Genomic DNA, 15,989 nt, shown 5'->3' with positions numbered 1-15,989 from the left:
TTGGTGTTTCCACTACCATTCTGCCCCTGCAAGCCAGCTTGTTCAGCAGCAGACAAACTTATGTGAGGGAAGTTCAATTCTTTGCAGATAAGCTCTTGGATCCCCAACTCTTTGTCATCAACAATAGCTTGCCATCGTCCGTACCCATGCCTAAAGATTCAAATTTCCAGTGAAGGAAAAGAACATGTAAGCACGTAATGGAATATCATAGAGAAAAGAAAACTATTCGGTGAGAACAGTGGTGCAGGTTCATACTTTAAAACAGCACGTATCATTATCTTGTCATGTTCCTCCTTCCAAATTTTTCCACTTCTCAGTCCTGGGAATCTTTCAAGGATGCGGGAGGGGAAAAGAGGTTTCGTTGGATGGTCTTCTACAAATTTCACCTGTCAGGCAAGAGCACCAAAAAGAACATAAGCAACACAGGATCAAAACATCGGGGTGATAAGCTTAAGAAACAAAACGACAACAAAAAGAAAATTCTACAATACGTTCGAAAAGGCAGCTTCCATTATTTCTATACAAAGTGACGGGAAACAGAGAAAATGAAGCAGAACATACCCAAACGTTTTACCACAGTAATGCACAGAAACATCGTAGGCCTTAGATCTTAAGAGTGGTTTAAACATATAATTACTGTACTGAAAAATTGGTAGGGACTAAAACTATAGCCTAGAACCAACAAATACAAAAAAATAGTGCCATCATCTAACTCCAATAACAGTACAACATAGATACAGAAATTCCAATCATTAAGTGGCAACACTTTGCATTGGCTCTCATAAGACAACTCAGAAAATTAAATAGAGAACTTATTAAAGGATTACAGTCGACAGAATCACCTTATCCTGTACTAGCATCAGAACAGCAATTCTGATTAGAACATCTTCTATTCTAAGCCCTTCCTTGGGCACGCCATCTACAGACAAAGACCATTATAGTAATACATATAACAGGTTAACAGGAGAAGCAAAAATCACATTTAGAGAAAAGCAGTAAACATTAAGAAGATCAATTATCAGTCACCTGAAAAGGTTGGAGAATTCTCGTCTATGTCTTCAGCAATGTGCTTCAAGAAGATTACTCCATACCTGAGAAAAGTCATTAAACAATAAGTTGATGAAATAGGATTAAGTCTTTTCATATGAATAAACCAGAAAGTCTTCTAATTGTGATGCGCTTTTTTTTTTGTAAAGAAGCAAAAGAAAACATATTAAAGCCCATACTCTTTTATTTCGTCATAGGTCTTCTGCTTTAAGCGAGGAACAAACTCCTTCCAATCATAGTTGCCAACTCCATACCTGCAATTTTTGGCCATTCAGAAGAACTTGTAAATCATGTGCAGGGCGAGGCTGAGGATCATATTGATGCATCGGGAGACAAAAGTGTAAAATTTAGACAGAATAGTTTATGGTGTCCAAATGCCTTATTGGAAAGAAGATACCTCATCAACGTCTGCACAAAAATGGCCCTTTGACTCTGGTTGAAACCCAATACTCTGAAAGATCTCCCCTCGCCTTCCATCAAAGGAGTTGGCTCCGAGTTATCTACAGAAAAACTCATTTAATAAACTGCACTTTTAATATCACTAGTTCAGCTCCATTCGAATTAAAGAAATTCAGAGACGTGGTAATACCTCGACCCCTTCTTCTGTACGGTCGTCGACCCGTTTGAACTCCTTGTCCCGCTGCTTCACCATCTGTTGACTCGGCTTCATAACTTTCATCTCCATCAGAGCTCACATCTTCCAAACCAGCAAGATCATCTTCTTCAATGGATACCAACTATGAAAATATCGCATATAAGAATCAGAACAGCCTTTAATACAAATGATATGAACTTATCAAGTAAAATAGGGAGTGAAGCAAAACGTATTTCTTGCAGAAGAAAACAGAAGACTATAGTTACTTGAGCCTTTACCAACCCCAATTACTTGACCCAACATGAAAACCCCTAAGATCTGTCGAAAATATTGATAGGACCAGGGCATTTAGTGTTTATTGGATACAGTCAACTAAATTATTACTTACTGAATTTAGCTACTTAAGGAATTCGAAAGGGAAAAAGTAGGAAACAGAATAAGAAAGATATAAATGGTGAATAATCAAATCCAGTTATTAATATGATGCCACAATTGTACAAGGGGGGTCAAAAAGAGACTAAACCTGCTTGCGACTTCTCTTCCTTTTCCCAAGAGCATTAAGCTCCTCAGCCTGATGCAGCTCAAATTTATCTTTTAGCAACTCTTCCCAATAACTTGCTCTATCAGAATTGCCTGCTGAAGATTTGCTTTCAGCAGCGACTCTCTGTGCCTCTAATGCGGCGGCCTCATTTTCATCTATATACTCAAAATTTGCCACCTAATATACAGGAAGATCACAGGAAATCATCAGAGTTAATGACACTACAAAGATACCGGACACCCTAATCGCATTCAAATAAAACAGCAACGCTGGAAACAGCCTCATGTTCCAGCTAAGTCTAAAGACCAATCAAATAAAAAAATCAGGCTTCAAAGAAATGTAACCAAGTCAATAAATTGGCTCAATCAACATCATCACAAGTATAAAAACGGACTAGTTTTCATTGAGTTTATGGTGTCCTCCATATTCAGACTAGTTTTCACTGAGTTTGCTTTCACTTTGAGCCAGAACGAAACAGTCAAGACACTTTCTAAAGACTGTCTATACGCATCAAAACGGACTGGATTTAATTGCATTGATCCTCCAAACTTAGCAAGTAACTAATAATTTGACAATGCATGGGCTCTTAAAAGCTTTCAAGGTTTGCTAAGTTTGGAGGATTCATTCGGTAGCCACCCATAGTCTGAATATTAAGGAATTTAAGAACATAATAACCACACTCAAATGGAGCATTGAAAATCAGTGAATTCTGATCCAGAAAAACTAATAGAAGAGGAAGATAAGAGGCAAGAAAACCTTGAAAGCCTTTAAGAATCCATTCTCCTCTTCATCATCCACTGAGACCTCCTCCGCCTCCACGAGATCACGATCAAGCAATCTGCAGAACAGAAGATGGAGACAAATAATGAAATATCCATGCAATTGACCGCAAAGGCTTCCATAAGAAAGGAGCAATCGGAAAGATCAGATACCCTTGTTAGCCAAAAACAAGAGGGAAGGAGTAAGGAGTATATTACTTGTCTATAGCCGCATCATCATAATGAATTTTTCCAGACTTTCCTGCTTCTTCGTCTTCACTAGCAAAAAGCTCCTTTGATCCATACCTGATGATGTCATCTAATTCTTCCTAAATTGTAGTCAGGAAAACAAAACAAACAAATACTACGTGAGAAACAGTCAACAAATATGGACCCCTTCTCTCTAATGTTTTCTTTTTAAGCTCCGTGCTTATACCGAATAGTGTTCTTAGTATTTCTACCTTCTAACTCCAATCTGTTGAGAAATCTCTAATAATGTGAATAGGTGTACCTTCAAGTAATAAAAGTATACCTGATTAATATTTTGTGTTTTGAGTTTCCCGACAACAAGATGCTCCAAAACCATTTTCTTTTTAGTCAACTGCATCATCCTTTCTTCAATGGTGCCTCGGTTTATGAGCCTGTAAATCATCACCTAAAGGAAAATATAAGGATAGATTAGCGAAACTAAAAAATAAGAAAAATGCAAGTTGACAGCAGTAAGAGATAATAGTTAAACCTTATTTCTTTGGCCAAGTCGATGGGCTCTAGCCATTGCCTGAAGATCCGCATGGGGATTCCAGTCACTAGAGAGACAGATAAAACAATTTCAATCATAGGTATGAAAATTCGAGCTAGTGTAAACCAAAACAGACAGTCATCCCACATTGCATGCCCACGAAATTTTATTATTAGCAAGACAGCAGTTAATAATTTTCCTGATCTTCCCGCTGCCTAACAATTTAAATGCTCAAGAAATAGTTATTTGGAAAATATTCCAAATGCCTCTCTATCACTCATCATCACCTATGAGACATCTACTTAAAGCATCCAACTCACTTGAAAATCAACATATACTACCAAAATCTCATGCTATCAAGCCAAATAGCTCCTCTTACTTCTTGACACAACAACTATGGAAAACATACAGATGAAACTAAGAGAACTGAAATTCATACCTGTCATAAATGATTACTGTATCTGCGGTTGCAAGATTTATTCCTAAGCCACCAGCTCTTGTGGAGAGCAAAAAACAGAACTTGTTAGAGTTTTTGGCATTGAACCGATCTATGCGTATTTGACGGTCAGCTCCGCCAACCTTTCCATCAATTCGCTCATAGCTCCAATTCTGACAAAGACAAGAAAATGAACAATTAAGTCATATGAAGGATTTTACATAACTGCATATTAGAGAAAAAAAAAATGTGATAGAAAGAGATTAAACAAGTAGTCTCAAGTGCATGCGTCAGCAATAGTCATGATAATGACATTTCAAGTAACAAAAGATGTAATCTTTGAGGGAATAATGAAGCTATAGCGCCAACAGAGTAGGTTACACCATAAACTCTACCAAAGTAATTGCACCTACCTACAGAATCAACTCTACTACTTTTTTCTAGATAGAGTCCTCAGGCACAATTATGTATATAGAAGCATGTGCTGAAACTGAGTGTATATGTGAACAATGTATCAAACTAATAGAGTAAGAATACAGAGATCTCATATACACAGGACAGATACCTTCTAAAAACAATCGTCTTCAAGTAAACCCAGCATGTCAAAACTGTGTGTATATGAGAACTCTGTACACAGTTTCAGCACATTGTAAACATATTTGAAGATTATAATACGTATAATATATATAAACTTGCTATTTCTACTGTGTATTTGACATATTTGAAGATTGTACTTATAAACTTGTTATTTCTACTGTAACTGTATATGTGGAAATTGTGTCCTTATTCTTTCATTTTGACACAGAGTTCTTTAACTCTAAATTTCAGTACAGGCTTGACTTACTTCCTTGTATTTCCATAATTTTGCCTAAGGACTAGCGAGAAAAAGGTAGAGTTGATTCTATAAAATGGTGTTCTACAGAAAAACAAGAATGAAAATCTATTGAAACAGAATATATATATATAAGAAGCTCAGATACCTTATGGGAACAGTAGTCTTCAAGTAAGTCCAGCATGTGCTGAAACTGTGTGTATATAAGAACTCTGTGTCCTTGCTCTTTCAGCTTGACCATCATTTTATCTAGAAGTTGTAGCTTTCCACAAGATTCCAAAAGTTGTCTTTGATACATCATACATATACGAAAAAGTTAATGCAAAGTTTAACAGACACTATAAACAAATTCAGATAATCATTTTTCGATAAATGAGATGTTACTTGAAAAATTCATTAGCATCGTGAATAGCTGGCTCAACACCTTCCAGCATATAAGGATGGCAGCAAACTTTTCGTAATTCCATCATAATGTTATTAAGGGAAATCTGAAACAGAATCAGACCAACACAATCACCAGACGAATTACAGTGGACCTGTACCCCACCAATTAGGATATGGATCTGAAGAGTATACAAAAATTAATAAGAACTTACTTGAGCACCTCCCTTTTTTGTCAATATTTGATAATTACGGGTAAAAATAGCCTTGTAATATTTTTTCTGCAGGCTGCTCAAATCAACACGCAAAATGAGCTCCTTTTTTGGGGGCATGTCTTTCATTACATCTTTCTTTACCCCTATAAAATCAATCAAAATACGACACAACATAGTTAAGATCATAAAATTCTTGCTTAGAAAAATCCCGTCTGAACGAACTTTTGAAACACATCTACACTAAAAAGATGAAGAAAAGGTTTTGGTTAATACTTCTGAGCAAATGTGGAGCCAACATGTTGTGCAGTCTTGAAATCTGCTCCTCTTGATTAATATCTTTGAACTCCTCCTGGAACTCCTCCAAACTTGCAAACTGCAAGTATTGTGCAATCAAATAAAATGTGTTAGCTATATAAAATTCTGTAAAGTATGTGAATTTATATATCTTTGCCATCCTTGGGATACCTTCCCCGCATCAAGAAAATGCATGAGCATGAAAAGTTCATCCAAGTTGTTCTGTAAAGGCACCACGTAATCATCAGTAACATATTGCAACTAATCAGGTAAGAAATTAGTGCAGGATCATATATAACAGTTCTCATTGCAAATTGTCGCTACTAATGCTCAGATACAACTATTGAAAGTATAAACTCCAGGAATAAAAATCAAATGACGAACCTGAAGTGGTGTTCCTGTCAGAAGAATACGATGGTTACTTGAATATTGTGTTAATGAAGAGAACAGCTTTGAATCCTTATTTTTCAGTCGATGGCCTTCATCAACAATCTGACCCCAAAAAAAAATGTTACTAAGCTGCATAAAAGAGAGAAAGAGAGAAGAGTGCGAGAAATAATGTCTCATTAGGGAATAAGAGTTACCATGCACTCCCACTTAATTGGTTTCAGAACTGCTGTATCTAGGTTGATCATCTCATACGATGTGAGGAGGACATCAAACTTGATTCTTTTTTGCTTGCTTTCGCTACTGATTTGTCCAGATTTCTTTTTCTTGATCTTTTTTTGATCTTTCGAAAAGTAAAACTCATGTTCTCTGATAACTGCTCGGGCTTGCGAAGTGCCAAAATACATAACCTACCCGTCAAGTGATCACGAAGACCATTTCATTAACAAACAACAAAAACCTTCCGCAAAGGCACAACTCATTGCGTGTATAACTGCATACATACCACATTCATCTGTGGGGCCCATGTGGCAAACTCTCTCTCCCAGTTCCGCAAAGTTGATAGTGGAGCAATTACCAAATGTGGAATGAGGTTGTCCTCAAAAAGTGAAGCTAAAAGGGCAATGCTTTGAATAGTTTTGCCTGTAAACAGGACAAATCTCACAATATTACAAAAATGGAAAACAAAAGCCTCTGACATTATATGAAAAGATCTATTTGACCACAAGGGTGGAATAATTGAATATATACCTAGCCCCATTTCATCAGCAAGAATTACGTGTGTCTGCTTTGACCACGAGAACCGCAAAAAATTAAGTCCCTCAAGCTGGTACGGATGCAACAAGCCTTCAATAACAGAAAACAAAATAATCATAGCATCTATAGATACCAAAGATGGGAAACATTTATAGTATATGAATTATAGTGACCCAAGTACCTTTGAGGAATTCAGGAGTATGATCACATTGTTGAAAGTCTCTAGGGTTTCTTTTGTGGTCAACATCTTTACCTCTGCGAGTTCTAGAATTTATATCCTTGAACCTTTGGATTTCATTCTGAAAGGTTGAGATGTCTGATTCTGACTCCCAATAACATTCATCGTAAGATAGCTCTTTATATTTCACAAGATATTCCAGCTCACCATCTTCCTCTCTATATCACAAATGAAACAATGCAAGTGTCACAAGAAAACAACTAAGAATGTAGGAACTTCTGAAAAGAAAAAGTAAGGAAAGCTTGATAACATCTTCTTTCTTATAGAGAGCAGATTTGGTAGAAAAAACATCTAAATGTATTTTGACAAAGCAGCACTCTATCAAAGGTTCGGTTTATTAGATAACAAGTATGGTGAAAAAAAAATTATATATGTAAAAAAAAGTTGGCAGATAAATAAACGAAGGAATTAATTCCATCACTAGACCTGCAGGCAAGAATCCGATCAACAGTGGTCCACTCAGGACGAATGGCAACAAAATCATCTTCGCTGTTATTGGCTGATTCCGCTTGACGGTGAAAGTTGTTCACCCTGGTTTTTAAACGATGATTTGACTTATAAGCCTTCTGGAATTCCTTCTCAGGCACCCTGCGATTGGTCAAAAGAAACAAATATCATGTGTTATAATGTTCACAGACAAGAAACATTGATAATAAGCATCTTCAAACATAGAGACAGAAAAAACAAAATGCAGTTACCAAGAGCAGTGAAGGTATGATAATCCCTTCCACTTCACGAGATACTGTTTGACATAACAAGGCTTTGGTGCCGCTTCGGAGGAACCTTGTTCATTAGATACTGTAGGACGTGATTCACAGTCCAATATCTTATCAATTTCATTTAGAGGGCTAACCTGAAAATGTAGAAACAGTTCTACCATGTAAGAAAATGGAAGATATGGCATCCCAAAGTAAACTGTGGACGTTGATTAGAAATCTTACGCATTCAGGGCATCTCCAATTTTCCACAGAAGCATCTTTAAGAGGTGGAACTAGGCATTTAGCATGGAAAGCATATGTACATGTATTGCAGCTTACAAGATTTGCACTTTGCCCACAAGCCTGGCATGCATTTTCTTTCTGTACATTCAGAGTAACAACAACAACAACAAGAAAAAAGGAATCAAAAAGACAGAATAAGCAGCAGTAAAAGCAGAACAATAAGCTCGAGATAAGAGACAAACCGCATCAGTTCTGACAATAGCCTCAACTTGCTCAAGGGTCCGATCCTTTTTAGGAACAAAGTCGTCATCATCAGAATCATCCAGATTATAAACCGGTTTCCTGTCTGATCGTATACGAAGCCTCTCCACCAGACTACTCATTTTTTCTGCACACAAAACATGTCACCCATCAGTAAGCTCAAACGCAAATAGACAACATAAGTAATCAGTTCAGTGCCAGTTCTGAGGCTAAAGCAAACTATGAGTTTCTACTGGATTCAAAATTCCATAATTAAGCTCTGATACCTAAAGTAAACATCACAGTCTAGGGATGGTTCAGCTACTAAAAAATCGATTCATAAAACCACACGAGCAAGATCGAAGAAGCTTGTGAAAGAGAAAGAGAGAGAGTTAATGAAAAAAAAAACCCAAAAAACCCTAAACCAAAATACCTAAGCAAATCAAACATACAATCAAACAAACAAAAACCCAATTGAGTTTCCAAATGTGAGTACCCATAACTCGAATTAACAACCCATTTTAGCAATTTCATGAAAAGATTCAAAATTTTGCAAAACCCAGACCCGACATTTTTTCAAACTCTCAACTTTGTTGTACAAAGAAATTGAAAGAGACAGTAACTTGATTCGACGGAAATTGAAAAGTTGAAAAGCAATTTACTTGTCGTAGAATGAGTAAAAAAATAGTGAAGCAGATGAGAGTGTGGAAGAGACGAAGAAGAAGAAGAAGAAGAACCTTTGAATTTTGTTTGGGATCTGTTTGAAGAAGGAGAAAAGTAACTCCCAAACCTGAATAATCAGACACGAATGATTCTTTACATTTAGCTTACGATTTAACTTAGGGCTATTGTCAAACTTTTTAATACACTTTATTACACATTTTTTAATATTTCCTCCAATATTGTTAAAAATAATATCTGAATATTATATATATAGACATATATATATATATATACATATATTTCATACCTAATACAATTTAGGATTTTATTCTTTTCCAAATAAGATTTAGAAAATTTTCATTATTATCTCTAAAATGAAAAACATTTCCCACCAAACAGATCAGTCCAATAGTCTTATCACATTTCTAATCGGGATTCAAAACCTTATACATAATGCATTTTTCATTTATAAAACGAGTATTCAGATTAAAAATGAAATACGACATTAATTATGCGCATCCCTAATATGTTAAGTATGAACAACTTGTTAAATGAATTAGATCTATGGTTGGTTGGATGATTGAATGATGCCTGGAATTTATGAATGATACTGGCTACGCATGGTTAAGGATTCATTAGTTCATCCATTAGATCTATAGTTAGATGCCATGCGAATATACAAATACTTCATCGCCCAACAATATTATAGCGCTTGAAAAAATATTAAACATAAATTAAGAATCTATAAAAGGATACTTTGGTTTGGTGTTTTGCTTTAACCTGAAATTCAAAAACAATGTTCGCCATGTAGATTTTCAATCAGATTTTTTTTTTTTAAGTTGAATGCATGACCATGGTTTATTTGAACATGAAATCTCTCAATTTTCTATGTTTTTTTTTGTGATTTGGTGAACTGATTCATTGTTTGTTGTGCTTTTCGTGTTTCCTACCGCCTTGTTTGGTAGCTGTGATGTTCTTGGACGAGTGGTAGAGTTGTAGTCAATGACGGCATCTGGAATCGACGCTAGAGCATCTGCATCGATAGACACTAGAAGGGTATTGGTCGACGCAAATCACGATAATTCGCGAGTAGTTGATGTGAGTGTCGGTAGATGCAAGGTGTGCATTGGTCGACGTAAGGGCATTGCATCAATCGATATAAGGCATGTATTGGTAGACACCAGTTCTCATCGGACGATTTACATGTGTTATTTTGTGGTTTGGCTTGATCATGAATTGCTTGTGATTGTTATTTAAAGATCTTATTGTTTGTCTGTATAGCCTAGATAGATGAATTGTGTCACTAACTACTATTTTTATAAATACTTATTCATCTCTTTTATGTTACAGTCTACTACTATGTATTTGATTATTTGAAGTCTACTATGTAAACTTTGTTAGTTTGGCCAAACACTTTTATATATAATGGGAATAATATATGAATTTAAAATATTTGTAGAAAAAAAGATTTTAGTAGTTATTCTTTTTTTTTTTTTTAACTCACCTAACTTTATTAATGACGAAGATGTTCTTCACAATGTAACAGAGGAAGTAAAAAGTTGGGTGCATAACGATAATAATAAAGAGGAGAATTTCCCGTGAGTCCTTTTTTTGCCAGCATATATGCACATTTGTTGTTTTTCCTCGGTATCCAATTGTAGGTGATCATGTCAAAATGTTTGCTCCAATTGTAGATTATGAAGTTATATTGTTTGAAAATAGTAGAGTTAAAGTGTTCCAAAAAAGAAAAATGTAATTATAAATTAAAAAAAAAAAAAAAAACTGAAAATAATTGTGGGCTTGTGGTTTACACTTGGTTAAACTATAAACCAAAAGGAATTCGAAATAGGACGTCGTTTCTGAATCTGAATGGATCATGTTAAACTAAACCGGAAAGAGCTACTAGTCTGAGAAACCCAGTTTAATTATGCTCTAAAATCCTTTTAACTCTCCTAAAACCCACACCGAATCGAACATTCGCGATGTAATACAATTCCTTTTTCTTCTACAAACTTCCTTTTGCCTCTTCTCCAAGCTTCTCCAAAGGTAAAAAAAAAAAAAAACTCCCCTTCAATTGCTTCCTCTTCTCTTACAAAACCCTAAAACCAAAAACATCAATCAATCCCTTCAATTTTCACCTCAAACATGGCGTCAAGGAGATTGTCCAAGTCTCTTTCCTCAGCCATCAAGGCTCAATATACTCTCTCAAGACCATCTCTTCTCCTCCGTTCTCGCCATCTCTCTTCCTCTGCTCACCATTACATCTCCCCTAATTCCTCTATCTTCCGACCAAATTCGTTCATCGGACTCGCCGGAAACAACAACTCTTCCGTCACTCAAGCGGCGGCTTCTCACTCCCGACTCTTCCCTCTTTCTTTACAATTCCCTTCTCCTCGAAGCTTCGCCACCAGCACAGCTCAGGTTCGTGCTGGCGATTTCATTCTTTTTAAGTATTAGCTCCTCAATTTTTGGAACAAAGATTGTTAATTTTGTCGTTTTTTTTTTTCCTGTAGCCAAGTCAAAATGAGTTTACGGAGATGGCATGGGAAGGGGTTATCAATGCCTTTGACGCAGCTCGTAATTCGAACCAACAGATTGTGGAATCAGAACATTTGATGAAAGCTCTTCTTGAGCAAAAAGATGGTATGGCTAGGAGGATATTTACCAAAGCCGGAATCGACAATTCCTCTGTTCTTCAGGCTACAGATGACTTCGTATCTAAACAACCAAAGGTTACAGGTGATACCAGTGGTCAGATACTAGGTTCATCTCTTAGTGTTATATTAGAAAACGCAAAGAGGTATAAGAAAGAGATGTTAGATAGTTATGTATCCGTCGAACACCTTCTGCTGGCTTATTATTCGGATATGAGGTTTGGACAAGAGTTTTTCAAGAACATGAAACTTGATAAGCAAGCCCTCAAGGATGCTATTAAAGATGTCCGCGGTAGTCAACGAGTTACTGATCAAAGTAAGCTTTTTTTTTTTGGAATTCAGTTTAAAATACTTTGGAAAGATGATGATGTAAGACGTGTGTTGGTACTCAAGCTAACAAAAGATAGTATTGAGATCTTGTTGAATGTTTTGTTATCGTGTGTCCTTTTATTTTTTGAGTTAATGACTTTTGCTTACTCTGATCACGTAATGTAGATCCTGAAAGCAAATATGAAGCACTTGAAAAGTATGGAAATGATTTGACTGAGATGGCTAGACGAGGGAAGCTTGACCCTGTCATTGGACGGGATGATGAAATCCGGCGTTGTATCCAGATATTATGTAGGAGAACAAAAAACAATCCTGTTATTATTGGTGAACCTGGTGTTGGGAAAACTGCAATTGCAGAGGGGTAGAACTTTTAATTATATTCCGTGCTTTTCTTTTCTTTTGTGAAGTCTCTAAAAGTTATGATTATACTTTCTTTAGACAAATTTTGTTAAGAGATTTACCTTTACAGGTTAGCTCAACGAATTGTGCGAGGAGACGTCCCTGAACCTCTCATGAATCGAAAGGTTAGTGGTTTACTGTTTTCTGTAAGAAAGGCTGAAGAAATATTTTAACGTGTTTGATTTGGTTTCGTTTTCATTAGTTGATTTCTATCGACATGGGTTCACTCCTTGCCGGTGCCAAATATCGAGGAGATTTTGAAGAAAGGTTGAAAGCAGTACTGAAGGAAGTAACTGCTTCCAATGGGCAAACAATCTTGTTCATTGATGAGATCCACACTGTTGTTGGTGCAGGTGCCTTTCCTCATTCTATCAACATGCTATAAATATTGATGTTTTGTTTCTACTTTTTATACACAAAACATGTATGCATATACAGTATTGTGCTGTCCATGTTAACATTGTTGGGTGGATCTCTATCTAAAGGCTTTATATCCTGTGAGAGGGAAAATTATGGTTAAGATTTTGTAAAGATCTACTAATATATTAAATCACTTTAGTACATTGTTACTGGTAAGATTAAACTGACGAATTAGGTAATATTATTTCTTGTTTAGGAGCTATGGGGGGAGCAATGGATGCGAGCAACCTCTTGAAACCAATGCTTGGCCGAGGTGAACTGAGATGCATTGGTGCAACTACGTTGACCGAATACCGCAAATACATAGAGAAAGATCCAGCTCTAGAACGTAGGTTTCAACAAGTGTTATGTGTTCAGCCCACTGTTGAAGATACAATCTCGATTCTTCGTGGGTTAAGAGAGCGTTACGAGTTACATCATGGTGTTACTATATCAGATAGTTCACTTGTATCAGCGGCAGTTCTGGCTGACCGCTACATCACTGAACGCTTCTTGCCAGACAAAGGTATAGACATTCACTTTCCCTGAATTTTTATTAGTTTTCTTTGGAAAATTTGACCATAGCATTGTTTTCTTAGATGAACGTTCTTTGTTTCAGCTATTGATCTTGTTGACGAAGCTGCTGCAAAGCTGAAGATGGAGATCACTTCTAAACCAACTGAACTAGATGAAATAGACAGAGCTGTGATCAAGTTGGAGATGGAAAAGCTTTCTCTTAAAAATGATACTGACAAAGCTTCTAAAGAACGGCTACAGAAGATTGAGAATGATTTGTCCATGCTCAAACAGAAACAGATTGAACTTAGTGACCAATGGGAGAAAGAAAAGTCTCTCATGACTAAAATACGTTCGTTTAAAGAAGAGGTAAATATTTTCTTTCTCACTGTTTTCTTTGAAGTATAGTTCATTCTTGAAATCTAAGAACATATGTATGCCGTTTCGGCTTAACGTCTAATAAAATTAATATCATGCAAGACACTCCCAGTTTCTTGTTCTGTATAGTACTTTTGGTGGTTGTAGTACTTATGGTGGTTGCTAATCATGTTGGTATATATCGACCCTGATGTCCTTCACAACATGTTTTATGTTTTACAGATTGATCGAGTTAACCTGGAAATTGAATCTGCTGAACGTGAATATGATCTAAACCGAGCTGCTGAGCTTAAGTATGGAACACTTATGTCCCTCCAACGCCAGTTAGAAGAAGCTGAGAAGAATCTCACGAATTTCCGACAGTCTGGAGAGTCACTACTCCGAGAAGAGGTTACTGATCTTGACATAGCAGAGATTGTGAGCAAGTGGACCGGTATTCCACTATCTAATCTCCAGCAGTCAGAGAGAGAAAAGCTGGTCGTGTTGGAACAAGTACTCCACAAGAGAGTTGTTGGTCAAGACATGGCTGTAAAATCAGTAGCAGATGCTATCCGACGTTCAAGGGCTGGTCTTTCTGATCCTAACCGCCCAATAGCCAGTTTCATGTTCATGGGTCCAACAGGAGTTGGTAAAACTGAGCTTGCCAAGGCTCTAGCCGGATACCTTTTCAACACGGAAAATGCAATAGTGAGGATCGATATGAGTGAGTATATGGAAAAATTCTCAGTCTCGCGGCTAGTTGGTGCACCACCTGGCTATGTTGGTTATGAAGAAGGTGGGCAGTTAACTGAAGTTGTTCGCAGGAGACCTTACTCGGTGGTTCTGTTTGATGAGATTGAGAAAGCTCACCCTGATGTCTTCAATATCTTGCTACAACTGCTAGACGATGGAAGAATAACTGATTCTCAAGGGAGGACCGTAAGTTTCAAAAACTGTGTTGTAATTATGACGTCGAATATAGGATCTCATCACATACTTGATACCCTCCGCAACAATGAAGACAGCAAAGAAGCAGTTTATGAGATAATGAAGCGACAAGTTGTGGAGTTAGCAAGACAGAATTTTAGGCCCGAGTTCATGAACAGAATTGACGAATACATAGTTTTCCAGCCGCTGGATTCAAATGAAATCTCCAAAATCGTAGAGTTGCAGGTAACAAACCCGTTTACACTCACTTTGTTTTGCATATTTAGTTTTCAAAATCTTAAAACTAAAATCTTAACTCTTCAATTTATTAATAGCTTGTGCACATATACTTCATACCAATTATTTTACAACATCCACTTCTCTTACTAGTTTGACTTTTAATTAAAAAAAAATGGAAGTATCACTTTGTGTTATACTAACCAATTTATTTTTTCCAATAACATTAGCTTGTGTAACGTATCTTATAACATTTGTGTAACGTGCAGATGAGACGGGTGAAGGATAGGTTGGAACAGAAGAAAATTAATCTTCAGTATACCCAAGAGGCAGTGGATCTCCTGGCTCAGCTTGGCTTTGACCCGAACTATGGTGCGAGGCCTGTCAAGAGAATGATTCAACAGATGGTGGAGAATGAGATTGCAGTTGGGGTTCTAAAAGGAGATTTCGCTGAAGAAGACACAGTTCTTGTCGATGTTGACCTCTTGGCTAGTGACAACAAATTGGTTATCAAGAAGGTCGAGAGTAATGTTTCCACTGAAGAAATGGCCGCTTAATTAGACTATTCGGGTTAGCGTTTTAAACTCTTTTGTTCTATCCTTTGTAGATTCGTACTTCTAACAGGTTCGGATTGTTATGTTTTAGTATCTTCTTGCCGACAAAAGTAAATGGGAACACACACCGACATTAGCATTTGAAATATTAACTTGGAGCGGTGAATAATGGATGTTAAGATCATTTATGAAGCGTTTAATAGGACGTACGTACCAATGTGGTACGTGTATTATAGAGTTTGTTCCAGATCTGATTTTTCAATTAAGGAGATTAAACTTGCAAAGCTTACCAAATCAAACGTTGTGATTTAGATTAATTAAAAAAATTAATCACGTTCTCTTGTCGCCAGAATTGAATCGGATCCTTCTCTTAATTTAGCTTCCAACATTGAAGTATTTGTTTATCTATATAGTTTTTCTTATTAATTCCTTTGTCTCATGTTTAGTCAAGTACTCAAGTATTAGTATTCTCACTAGTGACGCATTAGCATATTTATTAGTTTAGTTACTTCGAAATGTCGAAATGTCAGTCATGTCTTGTAACGGGGGGGGG

General features: G+C 36.6%; 2 protein-coding genes across 4 annotated transcripts in view; one reads left to right on the top strand and one right to left on the bottom strand.

Moving 5' to 3' along the window:
- LOC104752150 (CHD3-type chromatin-remodeling factor PICKLE) overlaps positions 1-8,548 on the bottom strand; it is a 10,600-nt gene extending 2,052 nt beyond the window's left edge. The window contains exons 1-27 of one of the 2 annotated variants that reach the window (XM_019238353.1): positions 8,403-8,548; positions 8,161-8,298; positions 7,918-8,072; positions 7,646-7,807; positions 7,163-7,377; positions 6,976-7,071; positions 6,731-6,867; positions 6,423-6,635; positions 6,223-6,330; positions 6,010-6,060; positions 5,818-5,917; positions 5,545-5,687; positions 5,333-5,436; positions 5,097-5,235; positions 4,120-4,289; positions 3,681-3,747; positions 3,474-3,596; positions 3,161-3,270; positions 2,940-3,021; positions 2,166-2,360; positions 1,637-1,784; positions 1,445-1,547; positions 1,227-1,301; positions 1,027-1,091; positions 843-919; positions 256-386; positions 17-150 (exon numbers count right to left, since the gene is read on the bottom strand). In XM_019238353.1, the coding sequence (XP_019093898.1) occupies positions 17-150; positions 256-386; positions 843-919; positions 1,027-1,091; positions 1,227-1,301; positions 1,445-1,547; positions 1,637-1,784; positions 2,166-2,360; positions 2,940-3,021; positions 3,161-3,270; positions 3,474-3,596; positions 3,681-3,747; positions 4,120-4,289; positions 5,097-5,235; positions 5,333-5,436; positions 5,545-5,687; positions 5,818-5,917; positions 6,010-6,060; positions 6,223-6,330; positions 6,423-6,635; positions 6,731-6,867; positions 6,976-7,071; positions 7,163-7,377; positions 7,646-7,807; positions 7,918-8,072; positions 8,161-8,298; positions 8,403-8,543 (3,382 nt within the window). In that variant the 5' untranslated portion in view covers positions 8,544-8,548. The remainder of the gene's footprint in view (positions 1-16; positions 151-255; positions 387-842; positions 920-1,026; positions 1,092-1,226; positions 1,302-1,444; positions 1,548-1,636; positions 1,785-2,165; positions 2,361-2,939; positions 3,022-3,160; positions 3,271-3,473; positions 3,597-3,680; positions 3,748-4,119; positions 4,290-5,096; positions 5,236-5,332; positions 5,437-5,544; positions 5,688-5,817; positions 5,918-6,009; positions 6,061-6,222; positions 6,331-6,422; positions 6,636-6,730; positions 6,868-6,975; positions 7,072-7,162; positions 7,378-7,645; positions 7,808-7,917; positions 8,073-8,160; positions 8,299-8,402) is intronic. The other variant, XM_019238354.1, reaches the window with a different exon arrangement.
- On the top strand, positions 11,055-15,669 carry LOC104752149 (chaperone protein ClpB4, mitochondrial). Of its 2 annotated transcripts, XM_010474215.2 has the most exons (10): positions 11,055-11,484; positions 11,577-12,033; positions 12,213-12,408; positions 12,517-12,571; positions 12,649-12,799; positions 13,063-13,371; positions 13,465-13,730; positions 13,962-14,891; positions 15,152-15,452; positions 15,528-15,669. In XM_010474215.2, exons 1-9 carry the CDS (start codon positions 11,209-11,211, stop codon positions 15,437-15,439), a joined length of 2,928 nt encoding a protein of 975 aa, XP_010472517.1. In that variant the 5' UTR covers positions 11,055-11,208; the 3' UTR covers positions 15,440-15,452; positions 15,528-15,669. The 2 variants fall into 2 exon arrangements, with proteins under 2 accessions (XP_010472517.1, XP_010472516.1); XM_010474214.2 differs by having other exon boundaries at positions 15,152-15,622.

Source organism: Camelina sativa, chromosome 16, assembly GCF_000633955.1.
Source record: "Camelina sativa cultivar DH55 chromosome 16, Cs, whole genome shotgun sequence".
Taxonomy (NCBI): domain Eukaryota; kingdom Viridiplantae; phylum Streptophyta; class Magnoliopsida; order Brassicales; family Brassicaceae; genus Camelina; species Camelina sativa.
Note: the sequence above shows the minus strand (reverse complement) of the source record. Positions and strands in the feature narration are given on the sequence as shown.

What these genes read in the sequence shown, in the direction of transcription:
- LOC104752149 (XM_010474215.2), top strand. Translation starts at nt 11,209, where the DNA reads ATGGCGTCAAGGAGATTGTCCAAGTCTCTTTCCTCAGCCATCAAGGCT. An exon ending in AAAACTGCAATTGCAGAGGG is followed by an intron (nt 12,409 to 12,516) that starts GTAGAACTTTTA and finishes TTACCTTTACAG; the next exon opens with GTTAGCTCAACGAATTGTGC. An exon ending in ACGCTTCTTGCCAGACAAAG is followed by an intron (nt 13,372 to 13,464) that starts GTATAGACATTC and finishes TCTTTGTTTCAG; the next exon opens with CTATTGATCTTGTTGACGAA.